The sequence below is a fragment of the Puma concolor genome, chromosome A1, assembly GCF_028749965.1.
Source record: "Puma concolor isolate L17-30 chromosome A1, mPumCon1.1.hap2, whole genome shotgun sequence".
Taxonomy (NCBI): Eukaryota; Metazoa; Chordata; class Mammalia; order Carnivora; family Felidae; genus Puma; species Puma concolor.
This window is the reverse complement of record NC_141667.1, coordinates 135,091,775-135,111,151: the sequence shown is the minus strand read 5'-3', so window position 1 is coordinate 135,111,151 and position 19,377 is coordinate 135,091,775. Positions and strand designations below refer to the sequence as shown.

Below are 19,377 nucleotides of genomic sequence, written 5' to 3'. Positions count from 1 at the left end.
ATTTATTTTTGAGAGAGGCGGAGGGGGGAGTGCACAAATGTGGGAGGGGCAGAGAGAGAAAGGGAGACACAGAATCTGAAGCAGACTCCAGGCTCCAAGCTGTCAGCGCAGACCCCAACGTGTGGCTCGAACCCATGAACCATGAGATCATAACCTGAGCTGAATTGGATGTTCAACTGACTGAGCCACCCCGGCATCCCAGGTGTTTGAGTTTTTAATCTTAAGATGCAAGCGCTAACTATTATGACAATAAAAAATAACTGACTGTAAGGATAGATAAAAAGATTTGGGAAACACTGAAGAACCAGGCTTAGAAGACAGAATGGATCAGCTCCCAGGATCTTGATTGCAGGGGCTGATCCATAGTTTCATTGGGGTGCTGTTAGGTTGAACCTGAGAACTCTTAGGTGTTCTTGCATTACTCTGCTCAAGGTCACATTCCAAGGAGAGAGACCCCAGTGGTGGCAGGTGGAGATTCCTGAAGTCCCAGTATGACTGTGATGCTGGCTAGGTAGTTACCCAAAGCAAAATTGGTATGTCGTCATAGAAACACCTGGTAAAGGATGATGCGGATGGGCCATAAATAGACACTTAGAAGGCTTAATATAACTTGCATAATGCCACCCAGTGAATGAGTGGCAGCCAGATACAAACCCGCTTCTTTTAGCCCAAAAGGCTACCCTTCCCCCTTCTGCCAATTCACCTCTCAGGTCTCCCTGTGGACAGGGATCATGTGCATGGTTTGTCTTGTTCTGCTGGCAACAAAGTGACGTCAAGAAAGAGAGAAAAATTGGAGGCTGTGAGGAGTAGATAAGGGTGGGAAAGGAGAAGGTTTGATTTTGTTAGCAAATAATTCTCATGATACTTTTCTCAAATACTTTCCTATCTCAGCATCCTTGAGATGCTCCACTGTCTCCACTTTGTCTTTGCTTTAGATGCTCTGACAACAACTCTGATTCTATTTCTGGGTATTTGAGTTTCCCAGGAGTTGGTCTTAGGCCCTCTTTTCTTCATCAGCTCTCATCCATACACCAGATGACCCCTCATTAGCTATTGTCTACAGGGTAGGCTAAATGGGTCAGCATGACCTTAAGGTACCTCACACCCGAGCCCCACCGTGCCCAGTAATCTTGTCTTTTGTTCTTCATTGTGTCATCATTCAAGTCCCACTGCCTGTCTTTTCCTGTGTTCCAATATACCATCAACCTTTTCACTTTGAGCATTTGTTCATGCTGTTCTTTCTTCCAGGTGATCCTTCCTACTCCACCTTGTGTCCAAATCTGCCTCATTTTCCAAGGTCCAGCTTAATTCTCACCATCCCCAGGAGACTGTCTCTGGTAACTCTACATTTCAGTGACCACTCCTGTGGCCAAGTCAGAGTCTAGGCCATTTGTCTGAGCTATTTACTCTGGTAGTCCTTAACCGCGTACCATTTTATAATCTTAATTGGTTATCTTGTTTCTCTGAATTGACTTTAAATTTTTGAGGGCAAAATCCCTTTAGGATTAGGTAATAGGTAACCAACAAATATTCATGTAGTTAATTTGTTTCAAAAATAAGAACTCTGTAAACTCTCTGGGAGAAGAGAAAGTATTGGGCTTTTTCTCTGACTCCCAACACTCCAGAAGTGGCACCTTCAGTACATGTTTGGATCAGGATACCCTCGTGTGAAAAGTTCAGACTGCATTCAGGCTTCCCAAAGAGGCTTCTGTTTTGCTCTTATCCTGGATGGGATCCATGAGGCTTCCTAGAAAGGTGCAGAAAAGCAGCATAAATCAAGAAGGTCCTTCAAACATATGGGAAGGATACTTACAGAATGATCTCCAGAAATCTGTTCAGATTACTAGTAAAATCATTACTGTAAAGCCACCCACTCCTTGGACAAGGTCCAGCTCCCTATGGCAGTTCATCATGGTCCATGCTGGTTCACTACTACCCAAGGTGGTAGACCCTGGAGAGTCTTAGAATCGTCTGCTCCCCTTCATTTACTTATTGAATATTTTCTGGCCTTGGCTCTGTGACTTACCAGAATGATTAAGTTATAGGCTCATCCCAGGTGCTGGTACCTGGCCATGGGCCTTTCCTTTGAGGAACAGGTCTCCTTAGTACAGGGGTTCCCAGGTCCTGTGGAGTGGGAGGCAGGGAGTGAACCCAGGAGCGGAAACCAAGGAGGCTTAAGCAGGCCAAGGGTTTGCTTTTTTGACACTTTGTCAGGAATTGGTCATTCACAGTATATACTGCTCTTTCATTAATGGAACTCACACATGTAGCAGCAGTTGTCTGGGGAAGGCTATTAATGTTCACTTTCCCTATGGCTTGCTCTAAAAATCATGTAAAGCATTTTCCTGTTTTCCTTTGGAAAATGTCTACACTACATCCTGACATTTAATCTGCAGCCCTAACAGGGGTGACTAATGAGAGCTGTTGGTTCTTGGCTATTTCAAAAGTAAGCCAACTTAATCTAGTAATATCTTTTTTAGACTCTCAGGAAAAGGGGGAAAAAATGACAATTAAGTCACACAAGCAACTAGTGTGCTTTCCTTAGGCACACTTAGTAAAACAAATGTCTATTTGTTTTTAAAGTTTTGAAGGTCTGGTTTAAATAACATGGTTAACATGGCTTAACCCTTTGAAAGGCTGGGCAATAGAGGGCTTTTAAAGAAGTATATGGTTTAGGTGGGGTCTGCTGCTGGCGGCCAATATCTTGGCTTTCTAGCATGTACGCAGATCTCTGGTCTATAGGAGGTTGGGAGCAGTTACCCGGAGGGTGGGGTAGACAAAACAAAAAGCAGTGCTGGAATAGTGCTTGGAAAACATTTGTGGATTCAACGTGAGCCAAAACCATGGGAACTGGACTATATCCTCAGGGTTTAAGAGAGATCCAAACAGGCTTACCACGTAGTGGAAATATGAATAGCACCAGACTGCAAATGGGCAGTCAGGGCTCTGGTCTCACCTCCATGGAAACTAGCAATGCAATTAGCCGGGTTACGGGTCTGGGCCTCAGTTTCCTCACTTGTAATAGGAGTAGGTTTCTAAAGGCCTTGTAGCTTTGACATTCCATGGCACTAAATCATCCTAAAAGGGATTATCTTATGTCTGTTCTCTTTCATGTCTGGTTTCCTATGGGTCTGTAGACAGGAGGACTCTCCTGTGCTTGTGGCCCAAACCTCCAGGGCCATAGCCCGTGACTCCAGGAAGCAAAGAGCGGGGTAGAGATTGTAGATGCTCAAGACCACGTGAGGACTCCTAAAGATTCCCTAGAGGTGCAGTCCATTTAGGAGACATGGCCGGGATGCTGTTTACCTGGGATGTGGTCCTACAAGCTAGTGGGGAGGCCATAGTTTCATGGCCATGCTTAGGAAGGAACTTTGCATGAACATGCAGGCACATTCTCCTGGTAGTGGTTTTGGTAATGGCAGGGGGATGAGGAGGAGGAGGAGGAGGAGGAGGAGGAGGAGGAGGAGGAGGAGGAGGAGTTGTTGACAGTAAGTACGCGCTGTGGGCTAGGGCCTTCATGCTGACCACACAGCCTCTACTGTCTCACTCAATCCTCTCAGCCACGCAGTAGGGAAACATCACCCTAGGAAAGAAGCCAAGGCTCAGGGACGTTAGGTAGCTTGGGATCCAGAGGAGGAGAAGGAGTGGGAGGAGGAGGAAGAAATCACACTGGTGTGCTGAGCGACCTCAGCATCATGTCCTCTCCCCTTGTATTTACAACTAATTGGACAGTCATAACCAAATGAAAGTGCTTTGCACATGACATCAGGACACCCCGGGGGATTTCTACCAACCAGTGCATCTGAAAGTGGGTGGATAGGATCTTGGAGAGGGCTTCAGATCCAAGGGAGACAGTGAACCTGTCCCACCCATGTGCCAAACTCAGTTTGGCCTGATGGAAGGTTTCTTTCTTTTACTTGCAAGGTGATACTGCCTCAGTGGTTGACATGCTGAATTTAATGAGCTGTACATTGTATTTCAGGACTCCACTGTTGTGCATTGCTGAAGGGATTTTCAAAGAGAATTTGGGTTGAACACGTACTCCTTATTAAGCAAGAAAACCGTGGCTTTGAGAGAGCAATCATGGTTAAAAAAAAAACAAAAAACACAAAAACAAAAAACAACAACCAGAAGCTAGATATCAAAGGCATGCTGTCTGAGATCACAAACAGGGCTGTCCCACTCACTTCCTGTGGGGTGTTAATGAGTCTCCGTCTTTCCCCTTTCTCTCCAGAAGCCTAAAGCTTTCCCTTTATTTTTTTAAACATGGTGCTATGTTTTGGTCTTTCCCAGTGGATTTGTCTCTGTCTTTAGACAGCTTCCAGTAATCCCCTCAAGGTCTCAAAGATGTGTGATTTACACTCTGTCCAAAGTCTTTGGAGCATGAACAGAAGTGGTTATTTGAATAAATTATGTATATTCTCTTGTGGACTATTGTAGATTAGGAGTACAAATGAGCCACAAGAGGCATGGAAAGGAGTGAGTGGAATAGATGGTCTTTCAGGGAGAAGGGAAAATTTTCAAATTTCCAGTTCATCCTTGAGGAGCAAGAATATTTTTGTTAATCAGTTGAACCCTATGAAATTGCCATTCTGTAACTAAATCAAATGTGGCAAAATGTCAGCGATTCCTCCTGGTTCATTTTAACAGAGGAATTAACCGTTTTCCTTGGAGCATCAGGGATAAGAACATAAAGGTTTGTAGGACTCACACAGATTGATCCTCTGTCATTTTAGTTGTATTTTCCACCCTCCACCCCAAGCATTAGTTTTGTGAACCAAGAAAGCAATGAATGCAAAATAAAACCTTAGGTTATTTAGAAGGGACAGACCATAATGAATGATCCCACTTGATATTCCTAGATTGTGTAAAATGGGAGGTGTTTGAATTTAGAGTAAAATCCCTGGATTATTTTCATTGTTCTTGTGCAAACGTGACCAACTTGCATTTACTACAAGTAAGCAGCAAAATAAAAAATCAGAAACAACTAAATTTTTTAAAAGTCCAAGTCTAAATGCTAATGCAAAGAGAATTCTCGGCTGAAGACCAAATTATTGCTTATTATATAACTAATACCTGTATGCACTGGACTTGGTATACATATCTGGGCTTACTTTACTCTTGTACAAACTTTCCTGTGCCTTACCCCAAGTAATTTCTGAGGGGACAGTTAGTGGGAATGACAAAATGATACAGAATAGATCATTAGCAGTTAGTTACCAGAGATACACAAATTAATCATGGCTGTGTCAGAGCTCACAGTTAAGAGAGTTGTGATAAGGCAACCAGAGGTGTCTGAGAACGTTCTTCCTAGGAGCATCTTGAGGTAGCCGTTTCTTTCCAGTACATTCTTCTGTGGAAAGCCCTGCATGGTCTTTAATCCCTTCTGTGTAGAGCCCCTGATGGTGTGGATTCTCAAACTTCCTTTAAGGGCAGGTTAAAGGTAAACTTAAGAGTGTTGTTGGTCACCGTTCAGAGTCAAATTTGGTTGCGGGTGATTTCACATTAGGAGTGCTCATGTGTTACCAGTAACAGTTGCCAGATGAAAGTGCATACCTGTGTTAAGACATAAAGCATGCCCTGAGGCAAATACTTTCCTTACTCCACGCAGCTCATTTCTGGTTGGCAGAGAGCAGCGTTAGGATCAGTCATAACATTTCCTTGTTTTCTTATGCCTACGTGAGAAACTTGGGCGTACAAATTCCCCAACTTTGCAGTGAATGGACTTCTGAGACATTTCTGTGCTTATTTCAGCAGTGTATCAAAAACCACAGTGGCTTGATAGTAGCTTCGCATGTCTAGCCACTTACCCACTGAGGAAAGTCTGTAACACTGCAAGAGATGGGAAGTTTTGGGGTTTTTTTTAAATCACTTTTTTTTTTTAATTTTTTTTTCAACGTTTATTTTTATTTTTGGGACAGAGAGAGACAGAGCATGAACGGGGGAGGGGCAGAGAGAGGGAGGCACAGAAACGGAAACAGGCTCCAGGCTCTGAGCCATCAGCCCAGAGCCTGACGCGGGGCTCGAACTCACGGACCGCGAGATCGTGACCTGGCTGAAATCGGACGCTTAACCGACTGCGCCACCCAGGCGCCCCATTGGGGTTTTTTTTAGATGAGGATGCTATTTGGCCTGGGGAATGCTCACTCTGTACTTTTGCTTAAAAACTTAAGTTCAGGAAAAACCTTAAAGAAGGCAGACTCAGAGAATGTTTGCACTTCCTCACAGGTGCTTTAATGCAGTGGCCCTCAGAGCCTATGTGGGGATGACATAAACAGATTCTCAGGTCTCTAGAAAGGTGTGTGTGTGTGTGTGTGTGTTGGGGGGGGCGGTGCTCCTAGCAGTCTTAGAATCTATGCAGAAGGAAAGGACCTACTGTCTTGAGTTTGGCCTTCTACATGAATATGACTTTACGTTGTAATTGTCACTTGAACACTCCTGCTTACTTTGTGTCACAGATTGGACAGCATTCTCTTGTCTTCCTACAGTTGTGCCCTGGCCGAGCCCTCCCCCACCCACACACAAGCAGGGATTGTAGCCCCATAAAACTCTCAGCCAGAAAACTACCCCAAAATAAGCTTTATTGCAAGACAAGTGTCATATTTGATACATAGACCTACAAAAACAAAACCAAAACCATAAGTTTTTCCTCACAAACACTTGATTACAAATTTACACGGTTTCTTTTTATTTATTTATTTATTTTAGGTATTAAAAAACAAAACAGAACAAAACCCCAAACTGGATATAACTGGTTATGAATCTTTGGTCAGCACAGGTGTGAGAGGAACAACCCGGAGCCTGCATGTGCTTCTGGCCATTTCACATATGAGGTTTGGTCACCGGTCCAGGGACAGGTTCTTGGGTTGAGAAGTACACGGGGACATCCTTTTAATTAGCACGTCCCGGTACAGGATCTTTTCAAAATGACTAAAGCAAACTAAACATCAATTCATTGTACAAACATCTTTCATACACAATAGGCTATGATAAAACGAGGCATATGGTGTATAACTACAGTATTAATGAAAATTCTAAAAAAAAAAAAAAAATGGATTCAAAACAAAACAACATATATTCCTTGGCTGTACTGCATGATTTGTTTGCACATATGGCAGTCCTGAAACAGCTTGAACATAATAAATGCACCGTTAATCTAAGACAGCACCGAACACTAGAGAACGCCAGGGGTCCCTCTGCGAAGGACCGGCAGTTCCAGAGCTGCCTGCGGCGCCACGCATGCGCGGCGCACCCTGGGTAAGAATGAGGTGGTGTGGGGAGCACGCGGGCTTCCTTGAGGTTCTAGGAGGAGGAGATACAGTACGGTCTGGCCCTGCAACGCTACTGGTCTCACAAGCAGTCAAGGTATTTTGCTACAGTGGTTGCGCCTCATCTTCTGTTGCCTGGTGTGTCTGCTGATGTGAAATATCGTCACGCTGAGCTGCTGTGGCTCTGATCGCCTTTATCCAGGATCTAATGGCATTTCCGTCTTTTCAGAGTATTGATTACACGGCCCATACAGCTCTGTGAGGCTTTCTTTAAAACAATCGGATGTGTACCAGTTGGACGACTGGCAGAAAAACCAAAGGAAACATCTCTTGAATCTACTGGATTTTTAAAAAGCACCTCTAAAAGACATAGCTCAAATTTATAAATCTAAAGAAAAACAAGTGAGTTTCCCTTTTTTGTTTACATAGTTTGTTCATTTCTCCATATATTACTGCATTAAAAATAAATAAACATCTATATTTTTTTTTAATTAGCAACTATAGCAAAATACCCAAAGTGTTACAGACTGCTAACAGGTTTAAAAAAAAAAAAAAAAAAAAAAAAAAAAAAAAAAAAGCTCACATTATTTTTGTGCATTTAGTGCCATATGCTGATCTCTTGAACATTTAATTTTAGTTTTTTTTTAATATATTTTAAAGTGAAGTTATATAAAAAATACAGTAACCACGGTTGCCTCTGTACTCAAATCTTTGGCCATACCAGAGTCTCAATTATCCCTCCCTGTGAGGGTCAACATTCTGCAGTCTGAGACAGGGAGGAAAGAAATAAAAGTTGTCTTTCCCGCCCCCCGCCCCCATCTTTAAAATTAGTCCTTGATTTCTCAGAGGCTTCTGCAGGCTGGCTGTGCAGGGATTTGAGCCTGGAACCAGGTCTTGTAAGGGGTTAATAGAGCTGAATCTGCAGCCTCATTCTGAGAGCCTCCCCGAGCTCCCCTACGAGGTAGTCATCCTCATTGTGGTCTTCCAGTTTCTTAAGCTCCTTCTTCTTGTAGAGAGGGATGCTGGTGATTTCCAGTGTGTATGTGCCAGGCACCAGCTTCTTCTTGGCCGTGTGCAAGTAGCTGAGCCCATTTCTTTGGTGGATGCGGAAGATGCCCTCATCGTTCCCTTGGGAGATGACATAGCGGATGTGGTTGTTGAGGGGCTCGATAGCAGGCATGAGTTCTAGGATGTGCTCCTTCGAGCCAAGGCCCGAGAGGTTGAACTTCATTTTCATGGGGCTGTCCATGTCGACGCTCTCCAGACTGATGTGTTCAACCTGGAGGAAGAGCAGGAAGGGATGTGGGAAGAGATTCGAAGGCAGAAGCAGAGGGACTGGGAAGGGACGTGTTGGCTGCAACCACCCTGTGTAGGCCCTGCGCCAGAAGCGCTCGTGAAGGAGGCTGCTGTGACTTCCTGTCAGCTGGGGGAAAGGTCAGTCCCACAGAGCTGTCAGCCCTGAGCTGAGCCCACAGAGAGCGTTCACATTTAAAAACATTTTTTGATGAGTTTATGGAATAACATGCTGATTAATAATAATTTAAGAATAATTTAAGAAATTATTTTTTTTTTCCTGGAGTCTAAATCAGAAGTGTAGCTATTAGCGAACAGCAGGGACTATCCTCAGAACAGTCTTCATTCTGAAGGCTAGGTGTGATTTGTGAGGCCCCCACACCGTGAGTGGAGTGCGTTTACTGGGTGTTTGGCATTTTTAGTGCAGACCAAGGGACCTGCAGAGTTTTGGGCTTGGGTTTGAGTCTGCTTTGGTTAAAACAAAACAAAACAAAAAAACCAGTGGGGCCAGGCCCAGATAAATCAAGTCTCACTTGGACAGAAGGATGGGAGGTTTTAGAATTCTATTTTAGTAATACTGGAAAAATCTAAAGCTCTGAGTTGATGCCTTTAAGGCAGAACTTGGCTCTGGTGCTGCAGAAGGGCCCATCAGTGATCAGACAGAATCCTGTGCCCACTACCACTGTGGCAAGTTTTAATAAGCAAAATTTCTGGATTTTTGGTTAGGCGCACCGGATGAATATTTAAACATCAGTTAGGTACCTCCGTCAACTTAAGGTAAATGTAACACTGGCTTGTTTATTATTATAAAATAGAACCAAAGACATTTCGTCTAGAGAAGTCTAGTCTTACAGGTAAGGAAAGTTTCTGAAGTTCAGGAACAAACAGTTTCAGTTCAGAAAACTGAAACAAGTCCTCACACAGCCAGTTAGTTGTTTTCTTTGGTGGGGGAATTTTGCAGTAACGTTAACTGAAGAAGGTGGTGCTAGCCCTGATCTTTGGGCAAATCATCATCTGTGGATACCAGGTAATAATACCTGGTGACATTTACTAACATGTCAGGCACTGTTCTGGGCACTTCACAGTGTCAACACCATCTTCTTGTCAGCCTTCAAGGTTAAGTATTTTAATCCACATTTTACAGGTGAAGAAATTGAAGGAGAGAGAGGTTAAGTGAACATGCCCCATGAAACATGGGAACATTTCAAACCACATAGGCATGGCCTTACCTTTTAACTACTCAGGTAAATGTCATTGATAGCAAAGACCCATGGGCAGGCAATTCAGATTTGTTCCTTACAAAATACACTTTACTTGGAGATAAAAATTTTGTTTTCTTATATGGGAGGAATCCTTATTCTTACAAATGTCATAGAATATGAGACCTTGTTGGCTTATCTACTGAGAATTAAAAGCAACCTGGTGTGCTACATTTGTATAAAACACAAATGGACACATTCAAAATAATTTATTTCAATCATTTTATAATAGCTATTTCCGAGACGGACACGTTTTTCCCTCTGGCACAAATCAAAAACAAAAACATAGGATCTGAAACTATGACTGATAAAGTCCCCCCCCCCCCCCACACACACACACCCAGTCCTTGTGTTTTCAGTTAATACTGCCCCTAATTTTGCCGTGCCTCTGCCATATTGTGTCTGTTAATTTAGTTATGACCTTTCAACAAACTGTCCACAGAGGCTGGAACCTATGTTAAAGTTTACTGCAGAGTATGCGTGACGGTGTGAGGATAAAATCTTGTGACAGAACCAAGCCAGGGTTACTCACGGTAGTGGGCTCTGGGTCGTGAACGCTTCTCTTCTGTCTGCCGTCTTTCTTAGAGTAGCCATTGATTTTGCACTCATAGCATGCTTCTGGGGACAGAGCGTTTTCCTCGTCCACCTCCGCATCCAGGGACAGGTACTGCCCTTTGTTAAATCCCATTCCTGAGACGCAGTGGCTATTTGCAATGAGAAGCAAGGCATTGTGAGACTTCACAGGGTGTGACCACAGGGTTCCAGTGCGAGACCAAAGACTTTTTAGAAACAGGAAACCAACAGAGTAAACTCTAAGCTCAGAAACACCAACACCTAATAGTCTTGGTAACTTTCCCTTCAACACTTAATACACGAGGTTCTCCCTCATTTTGAGAAACATTCTTCTCAGAATGAGCCCCAGGCTTCTCCAATTTTCATTCCTATTTAGACTGAAGCACTCAGGTATAGTTATATCAAGAAGGTTAAAAAACCAAACAAAAGCTAAGTATGAATTTCAAAAGAGAATGCTTAAGAGAATTCCTGTTGCTTTACAGGCCTGAAGCCTGTGCTTGATGCTCTCAGGGTGGCTCTCTGCTTTCACAGCTGGGATTTCTGAGCTCCTCTTAGGGTTAGTGAGAGTCACCGAGTTGGCTGTAAATGACCTGTTGTCTGGACCACGACCTTGGTGTTCAGGCATTATCAGGTAGCAGGGGTGGACAGATGAGTCCACACCCCTCAGTGCCTGACTCACTCCCTGTTCCTTCTGGGGAAGGTGACCTTGACTGACTTGTAAATTCCCATCTTCTGTGCTATGTGAGGCCCAGCTGCCTTGAAGGAAGGATGTGGGTGGCTAGCGCCTCCAATGTGCTTGAGACGGCTCACGTGGGAAGGTGCCATTAGCTGGCGGGAGCCCAGCCTCGTGGTGGTGCCACGCTGACCAGGCACATCCGCTCTGTGCACTATACAGCCAGATGAGCAAAGAGAGGGAAAGACTCCTTCCTTAGGGACCACTGGGTTAGCACTTGCCAAAATTCATAGAAAAATCTTGGGTGAAGCCATCCCACTTACACCTCATAATCTAGGTGTCAGTGACAACACGGGAGCAGGGTTTTTAAAATGTCTCTGGCCTTGAGGGATCTGAGTGAATCAATTCAGGCCATTCTGAGGGGCTGGAGAGTGACACCTGTATAAAAGTGGGTCTCAAATGCACCACATAGGAGGCGATTCTACTGCACCTCACCCATGTGCCTTCCTGGCGGTCCTTCTTCCCACATCCCAAGTCCTCTGACCAGTGCTTTTGCCTCCTGGGCAACATTAGCTTTCCCTTAAGTGCCGGGACCGCGCTTGCTTCCCAGCGCGGAGGGGTGGGTGGCCTTACCCCTGTCCCACTCGGTAGTAGCCGGGCGGGCAGCCACAGAGGTAGCCCCCTTCTGTGTTGGAGCAGCCATAGTTGCAGGGGTTCTTGGAGGACGAGCACTCGTTGACATCATGGCAGGCGCTGGAGAACTGGTCGAAGGAGAAGCCCGAGGGGCAGACGCACTTGTAACCCCCCAGGGTGTTGTAGCAGGAAGCGGAGCCACATGCATTGGGATTGGAGCATTCGTTCTCGTCTAGGAACACAGAGTAAGAAACTCTTACCCAAGGGAGGGGGCGGGAGGTGAAGGAGAGCCTGGCTGTCAGAGGAATGACAGTTTCGCGTGGACATACCTCTAGAAGCGTATTTAAAAAATGTTCACTCTGATGGTTGATTGGCAAAGCTTATAAAATTAAAAAAAACAAACAAACAAAAAAAACAAAAAAGCCCCAGACAAAATTCCCCTCACTTAGGGCTTTAAAAAAAAACCTGGCCCTCCCCTTTAATTTTCTGTCTGTGCTATATTTTTGAATAGGATGGCAGCCTTTGGGTACAGATGTAGGCAGTCTGCCTACTGAACAACTTCTATTCTTGGAACCTAAGGTTACTTCAAAAGCCTGTCTCTCAGATCCAAGGAGATACAAAGTACATCACTACATTTCAGGGGCCACAGGGAGGGAGAAATGGAGAATGACTCCTTACGGGTATGGAGTTTCTCTCTAGGATGATGAAAATGTGTGGGAGGTGATGATTGCACACTTCTGTAAGAATATACTGAACACCACTGAACTGCACACATTGTGTTTTTAATTTTTTTAACGTTTTTGTTTCTGAGAGAGACAGACAGAACGTGAGCAGGGGAGGGGCAGAGAGGGAGGGAGACACAGAATCGGAAGCAGGCTCCAGGCTCTGAGCTGTCAGTACAGAGCCCAGCTTGGAGCTCGAACCACGAACTGGGTGATCATGACCTGAGCTGAAGTTCGGTGCTTAAGCGACTGAGCCACCCAGGAGCCCCTGAACTATACACATTTTGAAAAGATGACTTTTATGATATGTGAATTATATCTCAATTTAAAAAAACCTGTTTCTATACACGTTTCCATTCCCCTAGCAATTCCCAAATTCATTCTATGTGGGTAGAAAACATATGTAAAAATTCAAATACTATGAATTACAAAGTAATTAAAAGAAACATTATTTAATTCAATTTATTGAACTGGAAATCTAGTATGCTTGTAACTACTTGAGAACCCATTAGGTGCAGCCTGTATCTTCTGGGAGAGGTTTGCATTCAGCAAATGCTAACCTAGGTTTTACCAGTTTAATAACTAACCTTACACTGTACATTCCTGCCTGGCGGATAATGACAGGTTCTACTTTCAGTCGCTCTTATTTTTACAAAAATCAAAGCCTGATTGTGCTTTTAACTGCGGAGATTACAGTTTTGCTCTTCACTGCCTGGTTGATACATAGCATGTGGTTTGACTCCTCTGGGCTTTATCATAATCCACATTTCACCCTGGGCTCAAGTCACATCTGCTCCGTGGAATTCTTATGACCCCAGTGGAGCACAATGTGGCTGTTGCCCTGATACGTGACAAGTTTACGTTTCAGCCCACGTGGGGAGACGGTCCATTTGCAAGGAGATGTGCATCTGGAACACAACAGCTACAGGGAGGTTTACGGGGGTGCAGGGGCAATCTCCGAGCCGAGGCCTCTCAGGAAATTTAACTCCATGCAGTAAAGCCCACAAGTTACCAAAAGGATAGATGTGAATGAATTAGGCAATTTTTGTGTGAGGATTATAGCTTCAGAATTAGACCAGCAAACAGAGAGTGCCGGATATACAACTTGATAGGATTACTTACTATGTATGAGTTCTTAGTCTTCATTTCATGGGGAGAAAAGTATTTAAGTGAATTCTTAATAACTAGGCTACCTCGGACATAGGCATAACTGCTATGTTTATTTCTATGTTCAAAAGACTTGCAATTCTGCCATGAAGGCTGACCTGCTTCAGTCATTAAATCTGACATTTATATGCAGTGTTTCTCTCCTAACAGAAAATACAAATTAGGTTATAATTTAACAAAATGATCCTGCTATAAATATAGGATTAGACATTCTGTTAGGTAGGAAAATTACCAGGGAAAGGCAATTAACTGAGTAAATTGCATTTACGTACTGTTGACGAGAATATTTAAATATGTGTCATGTTTTTGTAAGCTCCATAATGTACTCATGTGTTACAAATGTATATTGTGGTATATTTTTGTGGACTCAGGTAATCTCACTTGTAAAATATGTTCATGTTTAATACATACTTTGTCTCATGCTTCACTGATTAATAATTTTTTCCATGGGCAAGTGTTAATATTCATTTATTTTCAATTTTGAATAATTAATAATGGTTGCAACGATTTGGGAATATTACCTACCTACATCTGTACAGTATATGTGCCAGAATGTTATAAATGTTCTCTGGCAAGTGGCTGGAGACTTCTTAAAGTGTTCATGAGAATCAAAACCTTTCTTTAGTATTGGGGCACCTGGGTGGCTCAGTCGGTTAAGCATCCAACTTCGGCTCAGGTCGTGATCTCATGGTTTGTGGGTTTGATCCCCGGGTCGGGCTCTGTGCTGTCAGCTCAGAGCCTGGAACCTGCTTCAGATTCTGTGCCTCCCTCTCTCTCTGTCCTTCCCCCATTCATGCTCTGTCTCTCTCTGTCTCTCAAAAAATGAATAAACATTAAAAAAATTAAAAAAAAAAAAACCTTTTTCAGTAGTAACACAAACTGTCATTTTCCTTAAGTTGGCAACAGTATTACAACATTGTAGGCTTACAATTTAATATTATTAAAATTATCTGATACACTGACTATAACAGTTTGGTCCCTTAATTCTGTATCCTTCCCCCTTCAATCCTATGAATGACTAATGATATTTACACACACAGGTAACAGATAAAAATAATTCGCGGCCTTTCAACTGGCATTTTGTCATAATTCTTGTTCTTTTGACAAGTTGTTGCTTTTATTAGTTCCTGATGGTTTAATTCCATCCCTGCCATATGTTTGAGTTAAAATTCCAACTGGAATTATGTGTGTTCAAAGCAAGGAAGTCAGCAATTAAAGTAGAGACCAGCTGGATTCCTCAACCTTGAACAGAAGAATCTAGAAACTTCCAAATAAATCCCTGCTGTTACACTGTGTGAGCTTCTCTGGGGTGACTGCCTTGCTGAAGTGCCCACTTGGAGGATCCCACAAAGGGGAATTAGGATGTACCATACATGGGGCACCTGGGGGGCTCAGTTGGTTAAGCATCTGACTCTTGATTTCAGTTCAGGTTGTGATCTCATGGTCTTGAGATTGAGTCCCCTCGTTGGGCTCCATGTGGAGCCTGCCTGGGATTCTCTCTGCCCCTCCCCAACTCGTCTCTTTCTCTCTCTCAAAATAAATACATTTTTAAAAAGGATATATACTGTATTAGCCTTGATCTTAAAGTTAGACCAATGTAGTGAAAAACTATATAGATATTTTTGCACTAGATATTTATAGGCAGAAGCTTCAGCAAACTTAAAAACTTGGAAGTTGAGATGATATTCCATACATGTTCCTGTTTATACTTATGGTCACTATAAAAATGAGAATTCTTTTTAATAAGCTGACACATAGGAAATATTAGAAGATCGTCCTTTGGCTGTAACATCCACAGAATTAACTGAGAAATCCATGTTATTTACTAAGTGGAGGGTCTCCTATTTTATAAACAAAGCAGTATCATTGTTTTATACTGTTTTAACAGCTATCTAAAAAAGTACTGTTCTCAATATTCTTAAGTGTATTTATTACGCCTATACTTTGCCCCTGTTTAAAAATCAATAAATCAGGGCAAAAGGACATTGGCAACATTTTTTGTGTGTGTACAGAAAAAGAAGTAAATTTACTAAATCATTTTGACTGCCTTACACCATTTTGATAATGTTTGAAAACTTTGCCCTTAACTTCTTAATCATTAAGGGCTTCTGCATTTCCTTTCATGAGTGTCTATTTGTGGGGGTGACAAAAGCATCTGTCTCTGGCCTGGCACAGGACTGCAACCCTCTTTGTGACTTTCACAAGACTTGGCTTCCCTCCTTTGACATCTATCTTGACTTTCTCTTCTCAAATCATTACACCGTCATTAGAAATTTCTTTTGAGAAGACCACAAAGGATAAAATCAGATTAATTTATTTAGTGGATGCTCACAGTGAAATATTTGGAAAACACGTGGAGTAATTTAAATCACTACAGAGGAACAGGAAAGCGCCCTGCTGTTTCTCTGCAGGACCACTGTTTCCCTCTCTGCTCAGCTATGCTGGCATCTGATGTCACAGCCTGTTGGATGGCATGTCTATGAAGTGCATTCAGATGGAGTGAAGAAATGAGGCCTGTGCTAAGTCAATCAGCTGGCTATTCAAGTACAGAATAATGTTCTCTTTGATCAGTCTGTCCTTAAAAGGAGAACTTCTATTGACTATTAGCAATGCAAGGAACAGAGCTAAAGGTCTACACATTTTATTTTATAAATGCTTTTCTCTGGAGTTTTCAACAGAATTAGCTCTAACTAGATACTTGTTCTACCTTCAAATACTTTAACCTTCTTCATTAGATCTATGTAACTGAAGAGCACAGATGGATGGCTCTTATTAAGCTGATGTGAATTCATTTAGATTTATATGAGGGAGATGGATGGGTAATTCTTCAACCCCAAATCTAAAGATAAGACATCAATGATGAAAAGCCCCAGACCTTGGCAAATGAAGACGATGATTGTTGACACCACTTTTACAAAGTTAAAAAAAAGTACATGTAGTAGAAATTTCTAATTATAAAAGCTCTAGTTGAGTTACCTTTTAGGCCCTTAAAACAACATTTTTATTCCAGGTATTTTCAAACACACACAAACATAGAGACTAGTGTAACAGATGCCCGTGAAGGACTGGTTTTAAAGTTCCAGGATTCTAGGGGCGCCTGGGTGGCTCAGTAAGTTACACATCCCGACTCTTGATTTTGGCTCAGGTCATGATCTCATGGTCCTTCGGTAGAGCCCCATCTCTGGCTCTGCACTGACAGTGTGGAGCCTGCTTGGGATTCTCTCTCTCCCTCTGCGGAACTTCTGCTAGCTCCCTCTCTCTCGCTCTCTCAAAAATAAACAAAGTTCTAGGATTCTGAGGCTACACTGAAGCATCGGCCTTTGTTAGTTGTTCATTTTATGCACAGATACTTTAAGGTAAGAAAGGCAGATGGCACATAACAAGCAGGAGCTCACCGACACACTGATTCCACTGGTAATGCTGAATATACCCTTGAGGGCAACCACATCTGTAGCCTCCCAGGATGTTCTGGCAGCCATGCTGGCACCTGTGGTTTCCATCACATTCATCCACATCTGCAAAAACAAGCCCAGCATGAGATTCACGCAGACTTGCCTCTACTGTTCGGACGTGCACTCCCAACACAACCTGGGCTAACTATCATCAGGGAAACTAACAAGACACACAAAGAGGCTGTGAGCTTTTCCAAATCACATGGTTATTAGGGGTCATCACACATGGTTCTAAGAGCCCACCTTCTTCTTATGCTGTCCACCAGACCATCTCCTGTCAGTGCTTTCAATAACATCTTCATTTCAGCAAATCAACAATAGCAACCACAAATGTTGTGTATATTTTGGATGGATTAACTGCATATGGTGTGATTTATTTGGTAGGTAATTGAAGCATATTTGCATTACATATTCCAGTAGATTCAATAGTGATTCGGACATTTTATTCCTCAATTTCAGGAAGATACAGCACCACAGAGATACCATTCAAAATTAAATTTAAAATTTAAGTATTTGAATGTTATTTTTAGATGTGATGGGGTATTCTTACACATCTGGAATAATTTCTTTGTTCGTACATACATATTCTTTGGGAATGATACCTGAGGCTTTGAAACGTACCCATAAAGAGTAAAATAAAATTGACACGTCTGATGTGTGTACAACAAATTTATATGGATAATTAATAAATGGTATCTTATGTGGATGGTCACAAACTGAACTCACAAGTGGCAAACAGCTGTACATTCAGAATACTTTAAAATTTTCAATGATTTCAAATATAAAATGTTAAAATGGAAATTTTTAAAGCCAAATTTTTCTTGGCTGCAAATTAGATATATAAATGTCCTACACTTCTTATAAAGAGTACATTAAAAACTATGAATATATTTCTTAAATCAAAGGGTGACTAAAATCAATAAAGACATAAACTGCAATAGTTTATAAAAAAATGTAAGAAGATGTATATAGTCCTATAATTTTTTTGGCATGGGTATTTTGCAAAAGATACCAATTCTAATAAATTAACACTTGCGATGGAAATATTAGAGAACAGTTTAATATTTTGTCAGGTATAGGCAGATTCTTAATTTATTCCCAGTTAAACATTACCTTGCACTTCACAAGAAATACCTATTGTGGGGGGTAGATTTATAGAAAATGCCCATTGTCGGGAAGAGAGTGAATCAGGAGTTTCAGAACAAATGAAATGGAAATAGCTCTCACTTTCCCCAGTGCTTTTCGTCTATTTCTGCAATTCTCTTTGATAACTGGTTCTTTCAAGACTTAACTTTCACACATGTCGTTATCATGGAACAAAGCCCCATGTTTTTTTCTGATTTATTTGTATACTACTGTAAACCATATTAGCTACAGAATTCTCTTGCAGTTTTTTTTTTTTAGATCAGTAATTATGTAAAGACAACACTTACTTTAAAAGCCAGTTCATACTCTCAGAATTTTGGTTCTACCACCTTAAAGTTTTCCTCTGCCCCCAGAATGATACATGAAAATCTAAGAACAAAAATCATTTCCTGAGTTCTATCTTGTTAAGTACTTTCTTTCTTTTGAGATAATCTCATTTCTCATTTAGTGACTTGGGAGTTAAAAATAGTTTGCTGTATTAGATCAAGGATTTTTGAGCAAATAAACTGACCTTCACAGTTCAGTCCAGTGGCATCAAGAGAGAACCCTCTTTGGCATTCGCAGCTGAAACTTCCAGGTGTGTTTTGACAGATTCCTTTTGCTCCACAGAGTGAAGGCTGAGACCCACATTCATTGTTGTCTAGCAAAGCAGGAAGGAGGAATGTCAAGCTTCCTAATCATTACCTGAGATTTCACTATACAAAGTGAAAAGTGAGGTATGAAAGCTTAAGTTTCAAGATGTGAAAACTTGAGGGAAATGTATGGCCAGATTCATTGTCATGTTAGTGGCAAGAAAAGGAATATTTCAAGACATGTGAAGTTATAGTGTATCTTGGGTTGATCGAGGACATGATTTCTGATAACGCAGACTGAAGATCTCTTAACGTGTGTGTCTTCTAACATAAAATAATCCACCGTGTTCGCTAGCATGTTGTAAATTACAGTGAACCTTTATCCATATTTTTTCTGAATACACATGGTTATATTTAGAATGCAATAGAAAGGCACTGTTTGGAATACACCCTACCGTGCTTATGCTTGGTTGGACCTTAACTATTTTTTTCCTTTGGATATTATTCTTGGGCAAAAACACCTATATTATTAGCCTCATTTCTAGACACTAATTATGACGCATTGGTCCTAAATATGAGTATTGAGCCATTTGTTATTCTCCCACTTTAAGTATGGTTT

General features: G+C 42.0%; 1 protein-coding gene across 1 annotated transcript in view; it reads right to left on the bottom strand.

Moving 5' to 3' along the window:
• Window positions 1-6,564: 6,564 nt before the first annotated feature.
• Window positions 6,565-19,377, bottom strand: part of FBN2 (fibrillin 2) — a 258,120-nt gene continuing 245,307 nt past the window's right edge. The window contains exons 61-65 of the mRNA XM_025924336.2: window positions 18,698-18,826; window positions 16,984-17,103; window positions 11,700-11,931; window positions 10,353-10,524; window positions 6,565-8,547 (exon numbers count right to left, since the gene is read on the bottom strand). Of these exons, the coding sequence (XP_025780121.1) occupies window positions 8,173-8,547; window positions 10,353-10,524; window positions 11,700-11,931; window positions 16,984-17,103; window positions 18,698-18,826 (1,028 nt within the window). The 3' untranslated portion in view covers window positions 6,565-8,172. The remainder of the gene's footprint in view (window positions 8,548-10,352; window positions 10,525-11,699; window positions 11,932-16,983; window positions 17,104-18,697; window positions 18,827-19,377) is intronic.